The 12,157-nt window shown below is 40.7% G+C and overlaps 2 protein-coding genes across 4 annotated transcripts; one reads left to right on the top strand and one right to left on the bottom strand.

Annotated features, from left to right (window-relative positions):
* Window positions 1-10: 10 nt before the first annotated feature.
* ssuh2rs1 (ssu-2 homolog, related sequence 1) lies at window positions 11-6,904 on the bottom strand. 3 transcript variants are annotated; one of them, XM_071518443.1, is made up of 15 exons: window positions 6,697-6,904; window positions 5,735-5,863; window positions 5,589-5,621; window positions 5,419-5,480; window positions 4,676-4,780; window positions 4,394-4,469; window positions 3,991-4,120; window positions 2,964-3,024; window positions 2,720-2,841; window positions 2,530-2,592; window positions 2,349-2,431; window positions 2,125-2,217; window positions 1,846-1,951; window positions 708-815; window positions 11-541 (listed from the first exon to the last, which is right to left on the bottom strand). In XM_071518443.1, exons 3-15 carry the CDS (start codon window positions 5,609-5,611, stop codon window positions 401-403), a joined length of 1,173 nt encoding a protein of 390 aa, XP_071374544.1. In that variant the 5' UTR covers window positions 5,612-5,621; window positions 5,735-5,863; window positions 6,697-6,904; the 3' UTR covers window positions 11-400. The 3 variants fall into 3 exon arrangements, with proteins under 3 accessions (XP_071374544.1, XP_071374543.1, XP_071374545.1); XM_071518442.1 differs by lacking the exon at window positions 6,697-6,904 and having other exon boundaries at window positions 5,735-5,924; XM_071518444.1 differs by lacking the exons at window positions 5,419-5,480; window positions 5,589-5,621; window positions 5,735-5,863; window positions 6,697-6,904 and adding an exon at window positions 4,998-5,178.
* On the top strand, window positions 6,111-11,275 carry rpl32 (ribosomal protein L32). The gene is made up of 4 exons (XM_071518445.1): window positions 6,111-6,218; window positions 7,001-7,101; window positions 7,211-7,392; window positions 11,103-11,275. Exons 2-4 carry the CDS (start codon window positions 7,006-7,008, stop codon window positions 11,230-11,232), a joined length of 408 nt encoding a protein of 135 aa, XP_071374546.1. The 5' UTR covers window positions 6,111-6,218; window positions 7,001-7,005; the 3' UTR covers window positions 11,233-11,275.
* Window positions 11,276-12,157: the final 882 nt, after the last annotated feature.

Here is a 12,157-nt window from a genome sequence, read left to right as displayed (position 1 = left end):
AGAAATGTCATTTATTAAGATAGTTGAATTATTACAAAACAAATATTAGTAAACACGTATTATACATTTTTTCGTGCATGTGCATACATTTTTGATCATCAAGTAGATTTTCACTGACATGGAAAAACAATCACTGCTGCCAAGCAAAAATATAAGATAGTTTCAAATAGTAGATTTTATTGACATGTATTTGATAGCAAAAATAAAAGGCTCAAATAGTTAATTTTATTGACATGGGGAAATAATCACTATTGCCATATAAAAGCAAAAATATAAGGCTTAGTTTCAATCAGTATAATATGATGATAGGCTATATTGCCTCTATGCGTTTCTTTCTGTTGTGCATGTATAGGCTACACCAATGACATGCCATTCTGCAAAAGGACTTTATAACCACCAGTTACATTACAGTGCAGCAACAAGTAGCTGGATAATCATCCGCACTAACTTTGAACTCATTCCCATAAACAAAGTAAATGTGTGAGCTCCCTTTCCACATGTAGGTCACCTTGGTGATGGGGATCAACTCTATGGTTTGACGCTAGAGACAAAGAAAGAAATCAGTGAATGTTGCAGAGATTTTCTGAATTTAAAAAAATGTCAATGCAAACACAGATGTTAAGTTTGTCCACAAGTAACATCATATATAGAATATTATGACATTAACAAAACACTAAGTGGTCATTTTGAGAGAAAAGCACCTTTACCTGTTGCAGAATGCGTGATGTCCGGGAGTATTTTCCCTGGTGTTCACTGACAAGGCGCTCGGCAGAACGCACCACTGCAGGGTCCGGGAAGCCCATCACTGGGTATACCTTCACAGGGTAATCAGAAAAATAACATTTAATGATGCAAAATCACCATCCGTATTTTAAAGACATTGTTTATTGGCTGCTGGATCAATCAGAACCACAGGAGCTGTGTATTATTTATTGAGAGGGGTTGGCATAGAAGGATTTTAGTGGAATTCTGACCTCTGAATGTAAGGTCAGAGGTATATATCTGTGTGTATGTTATGGTAAATGGGTATATTTACCACTGAGTTTGTAAATGTAGACTACACATTTCCCATGGAAATCTGGAAAATATGTAGACTACATTTGCCGGTTAATGTGAGTGGAAAATGCTAGTCGCAGTAATGCAAGGGTCTTTCACAGTCATTGAATGCTCTGCTGACATATTATCCATATCCATATTAGGATGTCAACCGAAAATATGGAAAATATGGAAAAAATAATAGTAAAATTGGCCTCAGATGCGCTCCATCTTCAGCTTGTGATGCGGATCAACCAGGAGAGCGTGCATGAAAACCTACCATGCACTAATTCATGGTTTGCCACAATGGTTGCAACTGTAATGTTTGGCTACATTAATGAATGTCCCGCGCCTCACAGAAGCCAATCAGAAGAGATAATTTGGCCATGTGGTATGTCGTACCCACAACAAAATGTAGTTACCTGGTAGTGACAAGAGTATGACAGCGCCTTGCACTACTGTGACTAGCATTTTCCACTCACATTAACCGGCAAATGTCCACAATTACCAGATTTACCTTGGGAAGTGTATATATTTACCGCCCCGCCCACACATTTTCCGGTAAATGTATACATTTACCATTTCCTCACATTTACCATAACATATAGCCTATAGGCTATAGGCTTAAATATAGGCTATGCCCCTAAGACTCTGCCCCTGAACACCCACAACCTCTGGACTTGTCTAACAAATATTTTTGATTCTATAAATATTGCTGTGCATGTTCTCTGAACCTAAACAGTTTTATACATGCGATTCACCTACTGAAAATAAAAAAGCATGACCCTCCCCCATAATTAGGTCTTTTACCATGTACTGAGAGTCTCTGAACAGCTCCTTGCCAGACACCTTGCTAAGGTTGGCCACCTGAAGTCCACTTGACTGTTCCACAACATAGTTGTCCTGGTTATTAGTCCTGGACAAATATGCATACAGAAGGAGGAAATCATGTTTAACTTTACAACAATTATAATTAACAATGACAAGCCACTATAACTGCAGATGACCTTCAGATTTGTAAGGAAAGACGAGTCATCGCATTAGTCATGTTTGATATTCTTGAATAAAACCATGATGAGGAAACTGCACCATTTCACACTGAGGTTGATGTAGACCAAAAGCTGTCGTTTTCCATGGCACGTCCCACACTGCTTTGATCCTTGGCCATGACAGTGGTTGCAACTGTAACAGAATAATGTCACTTGACTGTCAGTAATTGTTCAGAAACTACATATTGTATAATAAACGTATTATACTTATTGTCCCTATTATTTTGCCGGAAATCTATCGTTATGCAATGAGAGAATACTTACTTTTCTCTCCCTCTGCCATTACAGTGGCTGCATCGATCGTCTCCGTGGCGATAACCAGATCCATTGCAGACCCAACAAACTTTCTGACAGGGGCAAGAAAACGCAGAAATGACAGGATGATCAGATGAACTCTGTACGGGTCCCAAAGCAACCTCTGATGAAGCCTGTTAAAATTACTTACATTACCAGCACCAGAACAATCTTTGCAAGGGTTTCTCCCCATCCCCAAACAAAGATGGCAGTTCTGTAGATGAAATGGTACTCATCAGGAAAAATGGCAAAAACCAATATCAACAGCAATGAAGTATGAAAGCACTATCTTTTTTTTCTCCAGACATATTTTACATATTAGTGCTCTAATGAGGATTTACCTTCACAGATGACGTGTAGGGAACCTTGATAACCTGCTTGCCATCTTGAAAGAAACTGGGGGTTTTAGCCGGAATATCCCAAGGCCCTGGAGGTGGCTGGGAGTAGGCGTCGACTGGTTGGCCTGATCCAAGAAAACAACATATTCAATTGGTGCTGAGCTGTCAGTCAGCCATGCTCAACAATTGACTGACAGCAGAAGATAAAACATTAAACTCAATGATACACTAGGTAATAATAACATACCATTGTACGGCTCCTGACTCCACTCTGTAGATCTTGACTCAGTAAAGGTTTCCAGCCGATACTAAGATAAAGCAGAGGAGAAAATTCATGATGCACAAGACAAGTCATTTTCTTGAATCTGGTTTATATTGAATGATTTAATGTTGTTTGCTTTAGTTATTCAACATCTAAAAAGACAACAGACTTCTTGTTTAATCTTTCTAATATGATTCCTTCATCTAAAATGTTCTGAGGCCTTGACCCCGCCCACACACACACCCCCTCCATTTTTGAGAAGACTTAAAGAACTCCTGTATAATATGGGGAGTTAAAGAAAACTAGCTTTTGATATTTAATGCAGCAACGTTGACATTCATCATCCATTCAGTGTTACTATTTTGTAAATCGCAAATATTCTCTTTGAAACAAAGGTGACCAAAATAAACAAGGAAACAAGGACTTTGAGCCCATTCAGTCCCTCTACGAGCAAGCTGTCATAAAGCAAGCACACAAAATTCTCGAGGACCCACAGAATATGAACTTTTGCCATCTGGGAGAAGGTACCAAGTACCAAAGCGCAAATCTAATCGCCTGAAACTCTCTTTTGTTCCAGCCTCGATCAAGCTATTGAACAATAATGCTGACTAATACACATTGTGGCTCATAGTGAGGGTATGCACCAACTATAAACACTTACAATTTTCTTATCAGTGGACACTTGATGCAAATGGACTATATATTATTGATAATCTTTTACTACGGCTGCACAGCACTTTATTGTGATCAAATGTGTTGCCTCTTGACAGACATCGTGATACCTTGCACAGATAACTTATAATTGCTTTACTGTCTTAATGTGTCTTGTTATGTTGTCTTGTTTAATGTGTCTTTTATATGGAGCAACTGTATGCAGCATTGTGCCCAAGACAAATTTCCCTTCTGGGACAATAAAGTATATTCTATTCTATTCTATTCTATTCTATAATGTAGATGGAAACAAACTTGGTGTCCTGGCTTTATAGCACATGGATAAAGTGCTTCCTCTCACCCTGTATGTATTGAACGCCTCCATGTTGGTTATCACACCGTCCTTCGCTGGTGCTGAATTGTAGCAGCACTTACTGGAGGCAAACAGGACGAAGGCGTCCCGGGCAGTGTCTTCAGTTATAGATGGGATACTGTGAGACAAAGATATGTGCGTTATATCCCACGAGGAAGTCAAAGCGGATGCACAGTGTGTCTTCATTTCTGCTTTACAGTTAGTTGAGAGAGACAGGAAAAGGGGAAGAGAGAGGGAGATGACACGCGGATTTGAACCCAGGATGTTGCGGTTGCATAGTACGTGCCTTAAACCGCTGACCCACCAGGAGGCCCCCATATTCTCATTTTTAAAACATAGCCAAACCTTTTGCAATGTTTGCTGCAGTCAATTAAAAAAAAGCAAGCCTTACTTCCAGTGTGGTTGTGAAGGTCCGGGTTCAGGCTGAGGAACTGGGTAGGCAGGCATGGGAGGAGGCAGGAATCCACCTACAGTAGATCGGTTAGGCAATTTTAGGCATGATGAAAGTTTAGATCGACATAACTCATCAAATCATTGCTTAGTCATCAGAGAAATCACTCAGTGTTTCACAAGACTTTTTTAAATGTGACAATATTTTGAGGACATCTTGTGTCATAGAGGCTATCAGTGGCGACAAACAGGACCACCGTGGATTCAGAGCTGCATACTGTACCTCCTCCTCCAGCCACTGTTCCTTCATAGCCAGGCACACTGTCAAACATGCCGGCCGGAGGAGCGCTGGGGCCGTGGGACTCGGCTGTGGGTGGGGCAAACATTGCTGAAATAAACCAGACAAACCAGTTCAGTGGTAGAAATGCACTGGGGTTCTTGGACGCTCAGAGGCAAAATCTTGTAAAATAACACATAACACAGTGAACATATCAAAAACACTCCACTGCTTAACCTATCAGAAAATATTGCTGTTTCTTTGGCTTCCTAAAGTGTAACATGCTAATTAGACTTTACATGAAACACCAAGCCTAAAAGTGACTTACCTTGTCCCTCCATGTGATCAGACATCCAGAAATGTTTTACCACAAAGCAAAGCTAGACTAAAGTCTGAAGGATAGCTGGGGTCAGTCTCCTGACAAACATTCAATTCTGTTCAATTCAGTGTACTAGTCCACACAAGTGAGTAGCCTACTGACAGTGCCGAGAGCAGGTAAGCTTGTGTCAAGCTCACAAGCTTACCCCCGCTAGAAAATGACGTCACGAAAACAGTATAACTTCAAGAATGGTCGTTCGTGTGTGTGCGTGCGTGTGTGTGTCAAGGGGTGTGTGTGTGTGTGTGTGTGTGTGTGCGTGTGATAGGTGAGACCACTGAAGCATGGTATATAGAGTATTACATGGGATAATATGAATGTTATAACAAAATGGATTCAAGTTCAATGTAATAATAATATTTATGGGACCTACCAGGTGCCCCCTCTGCGGTAGGTATGTAACCCTGATTCGTCGCTCCGTAAAAATCGTGACCACTGCAAGTAACGGGAAACAACAGGCCGTGAAACATAAAACAAGACACTATACTTAGTTTGGAGTAGGCTATGAAGACCCCCCCCCCAAAAAAATAAAGCAACGCTCACCTTGCGATTGGTTTATTTTCCATTTCTCACCAGCTGAAAAATAATTCGACACAAAAAATTTTAAGAATGTAGTATTAAATAAGAGTCTTGAAACGCTCGACTACATCAGAAGCAGAAATCATGTGACAAAAAGGTAGATCATATACTTTTTTTATACTCCACCCGTATCCTGTAGAGTTTCTCAGTTATAGCCTATACGTCCTCTTCAGAGTTGGATATTAGAATCACTTTCACTTTGTGGTGTTGGGCTACCAGGCCACGCTGCGATACACGACCTGTAAAGATATTAATCTAAGTTTGAGCAAACACAACAAGCTCCCCAAATTGTAATAGTCCAGGAAGTGCGCACATCTGTCAAATTCCGCTTTTGGGGGTTGTACAGCAGTGAGTGAACACACAATAAACAACAACAAACATGACAGTCTTGTTGTTTTGATACTATTTAATCGGGGTTTTTTTAATTATTATTTTTGAGTAAAACGTGTAAAATCCAGGAATCCAGGACACACCTTATCAATTTCCATACAGTAGTTCAGAAAATACACTACCCATAATCCATTGCAGCACTCTCGGAAGTCCTTTTCTTTCCTTCCGCCGTCGCGAGAGTCCCTCTTTGGATTACATCGGCGGGTGAGTGAACGCAATCTATGTTCATCCTCGCGTTTAAACACATTATCCGAATATAAAAACACGACATTATCACTCATAACTGTCAACTCTATGCACACGGTGTTAAATTGGCCATATTGTCGTTTTGTGCCCACTGTATTATCGCAGTTTGGAGCGAGGTGTTGTCTGAGAGCGGCTTGCTCTCGGTTACCATGTTTCCTCCCATGATGGTTGTAGTATTGAGTGAAGGCCTGCTTTAGAGCGTGGCTTATACTTGGATATTGTGAAATTCAGGCTAGCAAACCTCTGTCTATAGGTGGACGTTTCACAAATGTATAATTCCGCAAACGGTTACGTTACTGCAGCCCGTGCAGCTAAAGACTCAGCGGAGCGTTTGAAGAACATTAGCATGGCCAGCTAGCTAAACATTGACTTGGCTGACGTTGGTCACCGCGTTTACCTAGCTGTTCACTCCGCCGTAAGATGGATATAGACTTACTGGTTTTTAGTAGGATCCTTATACGTCCTCTGGCAGTCTTTACTTGAGCTGCTGTCCTTAATGAGTTTTATCTCTTATAAGGCTATTCCTGAGTGAGACAACCATTCATCAAGTACCTCATCAGCTCCCATACTTCCCTCCCCTTCCTGATATTTGTCAACTCGTTTAGCAAGTCGACAAATGTGATTGATGTTGATAATTCCTTGCTTTGAATGCCACATTCTGGTATAGTGCTGCAGCCCTTCAACTGACTTGATCATGTAATGTTAATGGTACCTGACTGTTGTTTTTCTTCTGTCCTCAGTCACCATGGCAGCCCTCAGGCCCCTAACGAAGCCTAAGATTGTCAAAAAACGAACCAAGAAGTTTATTCGTCACCAGTCTGACAGATATGTCAAGATTGCGGTAAGTGTCTGTTTGATGCAAGATGCAAAGCAGTGTGACAGAATTGATTTTACTTGCAAGGTAAGAATGCGAGTGATAAGTGCCTGAACATTTTCTTAACTCCCAACAGAAAAACTGGCGTAAGCCCAGAGGTATTGACAACAGGGTCCGTAGGCGGTTCAAGGGTCAGATGCTGATGCCCAACATTGGTTATGGTAGCAACAAGAAGACAAAGTACATGCTGCCCACTGGCTTCAAGAAGTTCCTGGTGCACAACATCAAGGAGCTTGAGGTCCTGATGATGAGCAACAAGTAAGTTGTGTTTGCGATTACTTTCAAGTAGATTGGTTTCAATATAAGGACAATAAGACAAGATCACACCTGTGCAGTGCTGAAGTAGCTGTCTTGACTTTGTCATCAGATGAGAAAATAACTAATCAATCCAGGATTCATTCAGGACTAAAAGGTTGAGAGTTAGTAGTTAAATGCAAACACTGCAGGCCCTGATAAGTAAGTACGCAGAAGTGTCTCTAAAATGTCAAACCATCTTCATTTAGAGCCTCTAATCAGTTAGAAACAAATCTGACTGATAGTTTTTCCAATAGTCACACTGGACCTTTAAACAAAACAAGGCTCAATGGTCACAACCATGAGACTCATCAAGCTTCTTATGGCAGGTAATGGGGCTTTACAGGGGCAGGGACCTGTCTCACGAAGGAAATTTAACATAGTCAGGGTATCTTTGTTATAGCTGGCTACACAAAAACCTAACGACAGCGATCCCGGCAAACCGGTCTCACAAAGTTGGTTACCAACTCCCTCTGTCAACCCAAGGTTTTCTAATCCAGCTATGAGTGCATTTACAAAAGGGGTGTTTTTTTGTCTGCAACATGGAGAGCATTCAGAGTAGGGCTGCAACTAACGATTACTTTCATTGTTGACTAATCTGTCAATTATTTTCGTGATTATTCGATTAGTAGTTTGGTCTATAAAATGTCAGAAAATGGTGAAAAATGTCGATCAGTGTTTCCCAAAGCCCAAAATGACGTCCTCAAATGTCTTGTTTTGTGTACAACCCAAAGATATTCAGTTTACTGTCGTAGAGGAGTAAAAAAAACAGAAAATATTCACATTTAAGAAGCTGGAATCAGAGAATTTTGACTTATTTTTCTTAAAAACTTACTCAAACCGATTAACCAATTATCAAAATACTTGGCGATTAATTTAATAGTTGACAACTAATCGATTAATCGTTGCAGCTCTAATTCAGAGCAGTTTATTTAAGGTAAGATGACATTTTATGGATCTCTGTGGGGAAATGAGGTCATTGCAGCAGCAAAAGGAATTGGATTCAGCAAGGAATTTAAATATAAGCACACAACTTGAACATAAAAATAAGCAATAAAAATACCAGGAAAAAATACACAACAAAAGCTAAGAGTAGACTAAACAATTGTGGGGTTACGTAAACATCTGTCAATTTCAGCACATTAAGTACACTGTAGAAGTATGGGGGGGGGGGGAATTCATTACTAACATTCATGTTCTTCTCTAAAGAATAAACTGTTATAATGAATAAACACGAGCAAAACAAAATCATGAACAGTGAAAAGTAAAACTGCTGCCAAGGCTAGAGAGGTTTGCTGGAGGAAAATTGCAAATGGTATAAATAAATGGGCTTATCATAATGCCGTCATTAAGGCACAGTGGGAATATTTTTCATGGATACAATATTGTCGTCAAATTGAGGCTTTGAAAAGATCTTCTATTCACAAAGTCGGTCTCATGTTCCCCAGGGCTGAGCTGATGAGGAAATGGATGCAATCTATTGCACAAATCACACTGGGGAGTCCTATGAAAGAATTTCAGCACAATTTATGCAACAATAAATTGTATTCATTATTGATAACTGCAGTCAAATAATGTAAGCTACCTGCCATTTGAGGAAGCCCTCTTTTGTAGCCGGAGTGGGCAAATCGCCTGGAGACACATTGATTATATCTCTTATATAATAAATATCAGGGAAAGCGAATGGTTTCCCTGCAAAGAGCCCTTCTGTCTGTGCACCCAAGTCCAAGGTGACGCCATTTTTCCAGAGTTGGTTAGTGAGGAGGTGGGGTTTTAATGTTTGGATGTGATAGCCTGAGCATAACCTTCCCCAGAGCAGGCTAGCTGTGCAGCCCAAGTTACCATGGTGATGTTCCCAGCTCAACAATGAGCCACCGTCGTGAGACTGAAAAGCCAGAGTTAAGCCCAAAGTTAGCTTGGTAACCCACTAATCTTGCTTCCTGAGACCGGCCCCAATTAAGATGATCTTACCCATTAATCTACTTGACCCCAAACTTGGTGACATTGGTCATTCTCTGGAGGTGTTTTAGCCTTTTTCAGCCCAGTTTTTGTGGTATTGATGGTGTAGACTGTTTCGAAGACTGGGGAAGTCCAACACATCACCTGCTAAAAGTGGTGGAGACTTGTTCCCTGTGACTGAGGCATCATGCTGCACTGGGAAGTCACATGTAGCACCTTGTTTGAAATGTAGTTGTCTCCACATTGGTCAAAGCTAGATGGACATGACAAGCAGTTCATCTAATGATTTGTCATTGTCTGCGGGATTGACAGATCCTGTATCTAGCTCTCTTCCAGTTCTGTTCTCGGAGGCTTATTGAATGTGGTCTACCAGATCTCCATCAGTCAGAGCCTTTGTGAGACTGAAGTATGGCTACTGTGGTCTTTACTTTAGCTCTGGTGGCCCCCGCTGTTGGGAATTTTTAGATAAACTGAAAATTCATCATCTTGCCTCAATGCACAGTCTGTTTAAAAAAAATAAAAAATACAGCACAGTCGTTCATATCATGATAGAAGTATCCAGGTATCCTTATTAAACTGTGACACTTACTGGAACTGATCCTGTAATGAACCTGGGAGCGATCCCAGGTCTCAACCAAAATTAGTGCCACCCTCCACATCTGCAGGACACATTCGGATCCATGAGACCACAGCTGGGTGATAATAGTTGGGCTGCTTTCACAAAGCAAATGTGTGCTTTGTTAATGAGCCATTATATTGCTATTTAGCGTAAACACTGTGGCTTTATTCTGTTTTAATACATGTCTCACAGAAGAGCCAAGTGTTTTTTCCCTTGCAACAGTTGACTCAAAATGTTTTAACACCAAATCACAAGCAGCATTGGTTAAAACTAGCTCTGCTGTCACAGGTTTTGTCATAAAGCCGTTAAAGGCTGTGCATAGGAACTCACAGCATCTGTTGATTGTAATGGATTGCTTATGAAATCATACGTTCACTATCTAGATGGCTCAAATCAAGTATGTTACCTGTGTCCACAGAACTTTGCTAGAAGACAATGGTAGTTTAGCTAAAATTTAATAAGATGTCACCGCAGATTGATTGCCTATTCTGGCTAGGATTATCGGGGTGGTCAGGGAGATCATTTGCATGCTAATTTCCTAGACATTGAGGTGTCAGGCTGTCTGGTCACAATTATGGTCAGCAAAACTCCTAATAATGCTAATGCTGCCAGAAGATTATAGAACTTATTGAGCCCTGTCTACGTTTGTTGGCACAGTAGTGGATAACAGGCTAGGTTTCAATTTTGTAACTCAATGGAAGACATACAGCTTTATATACAGCTTTATCTTGCAGGTGTGTATGCATCACCTGGTTTCTGTGAAGTGTTGTCAAACTGATTGTTATACTACTTGCTGCTTTTTTTTTAAAGACTACATTAAAGGAAAAAACAAGGTTTTAAATGGATATGGTTTTGCAAATCTGTATCAAACTGTGAGCTCAGTTTATTTACACTTGTACTGTATATGGGCATTGTAGGTTTATTGTGAAGATCCCCAAAAGTGCCACAAAGAATTAAGAGTACCTTGATATGTCAGTGTTTTTCTACCTCTCAACTAAACTCGTCCTCTCAATTTAAACTTGTCACTCTGTCTGAAAGCATTGAATTTATTAAAACATGCTGTAATTTTTTAACGTCCTTCTCTCTGTCTCTGTAGGACCCACTGCGCTGAGATCGCCCACAACGTCTCCTCCAAGAACAGGAAGCTGATTGTGGAGAGGGCAGCTCAGCTGGCCATCAAGATCACCAACCCCAACGCCCGGCTCAGGAGCGAGGAGAACGAGTGATCTGCCCATTATTTTCACAATAAAAATCTCTTTAAAAATGGAACTTGGCTCATAGATTGTTTTACTTTATTGCATGTTTGTGATTCTCCGGTTTAGCAGTCACTGGGGATTTAATTGGTAGTTCAATTTAGCCATTGTAGTTTTGAGAGTAGAGGTATTTCAGAATGCTCCACAGGCATGAAAATAGTAAGGAAATACATGAACTAGTGTCTACATCGATTGCACCACAGCCAGTTGTATTCTCCCTGAGGTAAAGGGGGTTATTCCTCAGCTCCTTCCAGATGACCGGATGTTGGGACAGAACAAAAGGGGCAAGATGCCTGAAGAAGAGTCTTGACCCATATTGTAAACGGAGGGAACCCAGATAGCTTTGTGTTGACACTGTTTTCCCTCAAATATGTGAACAAGGGTACAGTTATAATGAAACATGCTTACCTATTACAGCTTATAAGGCCAATATACTGTATGTTCATGCTTTCAAAGTACATTCTGAAGCTAGAGCATGCATAGGAGATGTGTGGAGGGCTACTCACAGGCTCTATCCAGGACCTGGTTTAAAGGCATGGGCTCAGTTTGGGACAAAACATAAAAGCATGTCTAATCCTCAGCCAGTTAGCTCATACTTGATTCTTATCAGATTTTGTCAAATGTTATTGCCTAGAAATGGCCAGCTCAGATTGTATATTGTTTTGCAACGTTAACAGCCAGCTTCCTAGGGAGAAAGTTTCCATTGCATTCTGGCAGGCAAGCTGTGCCCCACAGCCCTTAGCCCTGTGCCATCTGTTCATGTAAAACTGACATTGCCAGCTATGCAAAAACATAACATTTATTTAGCCTGTCAGCTTGTGGCCATTTGTATGTGGAACCGACTTACCAAAGATGGTTGGAAAAATAGGCACAGTGTTGGACCTGAATCTTTCCTGTT

This window comes from Centroberyx affinis, unplaced genomic scaffold, assembly GCF_046629955.1.
Source record: "Centroberyx affinis isolate AG114_WGS23_722 - 3 ecotype Tasmania unplaced genomic scaffold, CSIRO-AGI_Caff_v1 ptg000582l_1, whole genome shotgun sequence".
NCBI classification, from domain to species: domain Eukaryota; kingdom Metazoa; phylum Chordata; class Actinopteri; order Beryciformes; family Berycidae; genus Centroberyx; species Centroberyx affinis.
The sequence above is the reverse complement of the archived record's forward strand: the minus strand, read 5'-3'. Positions and strand labels throughout refer to the sequence as shown.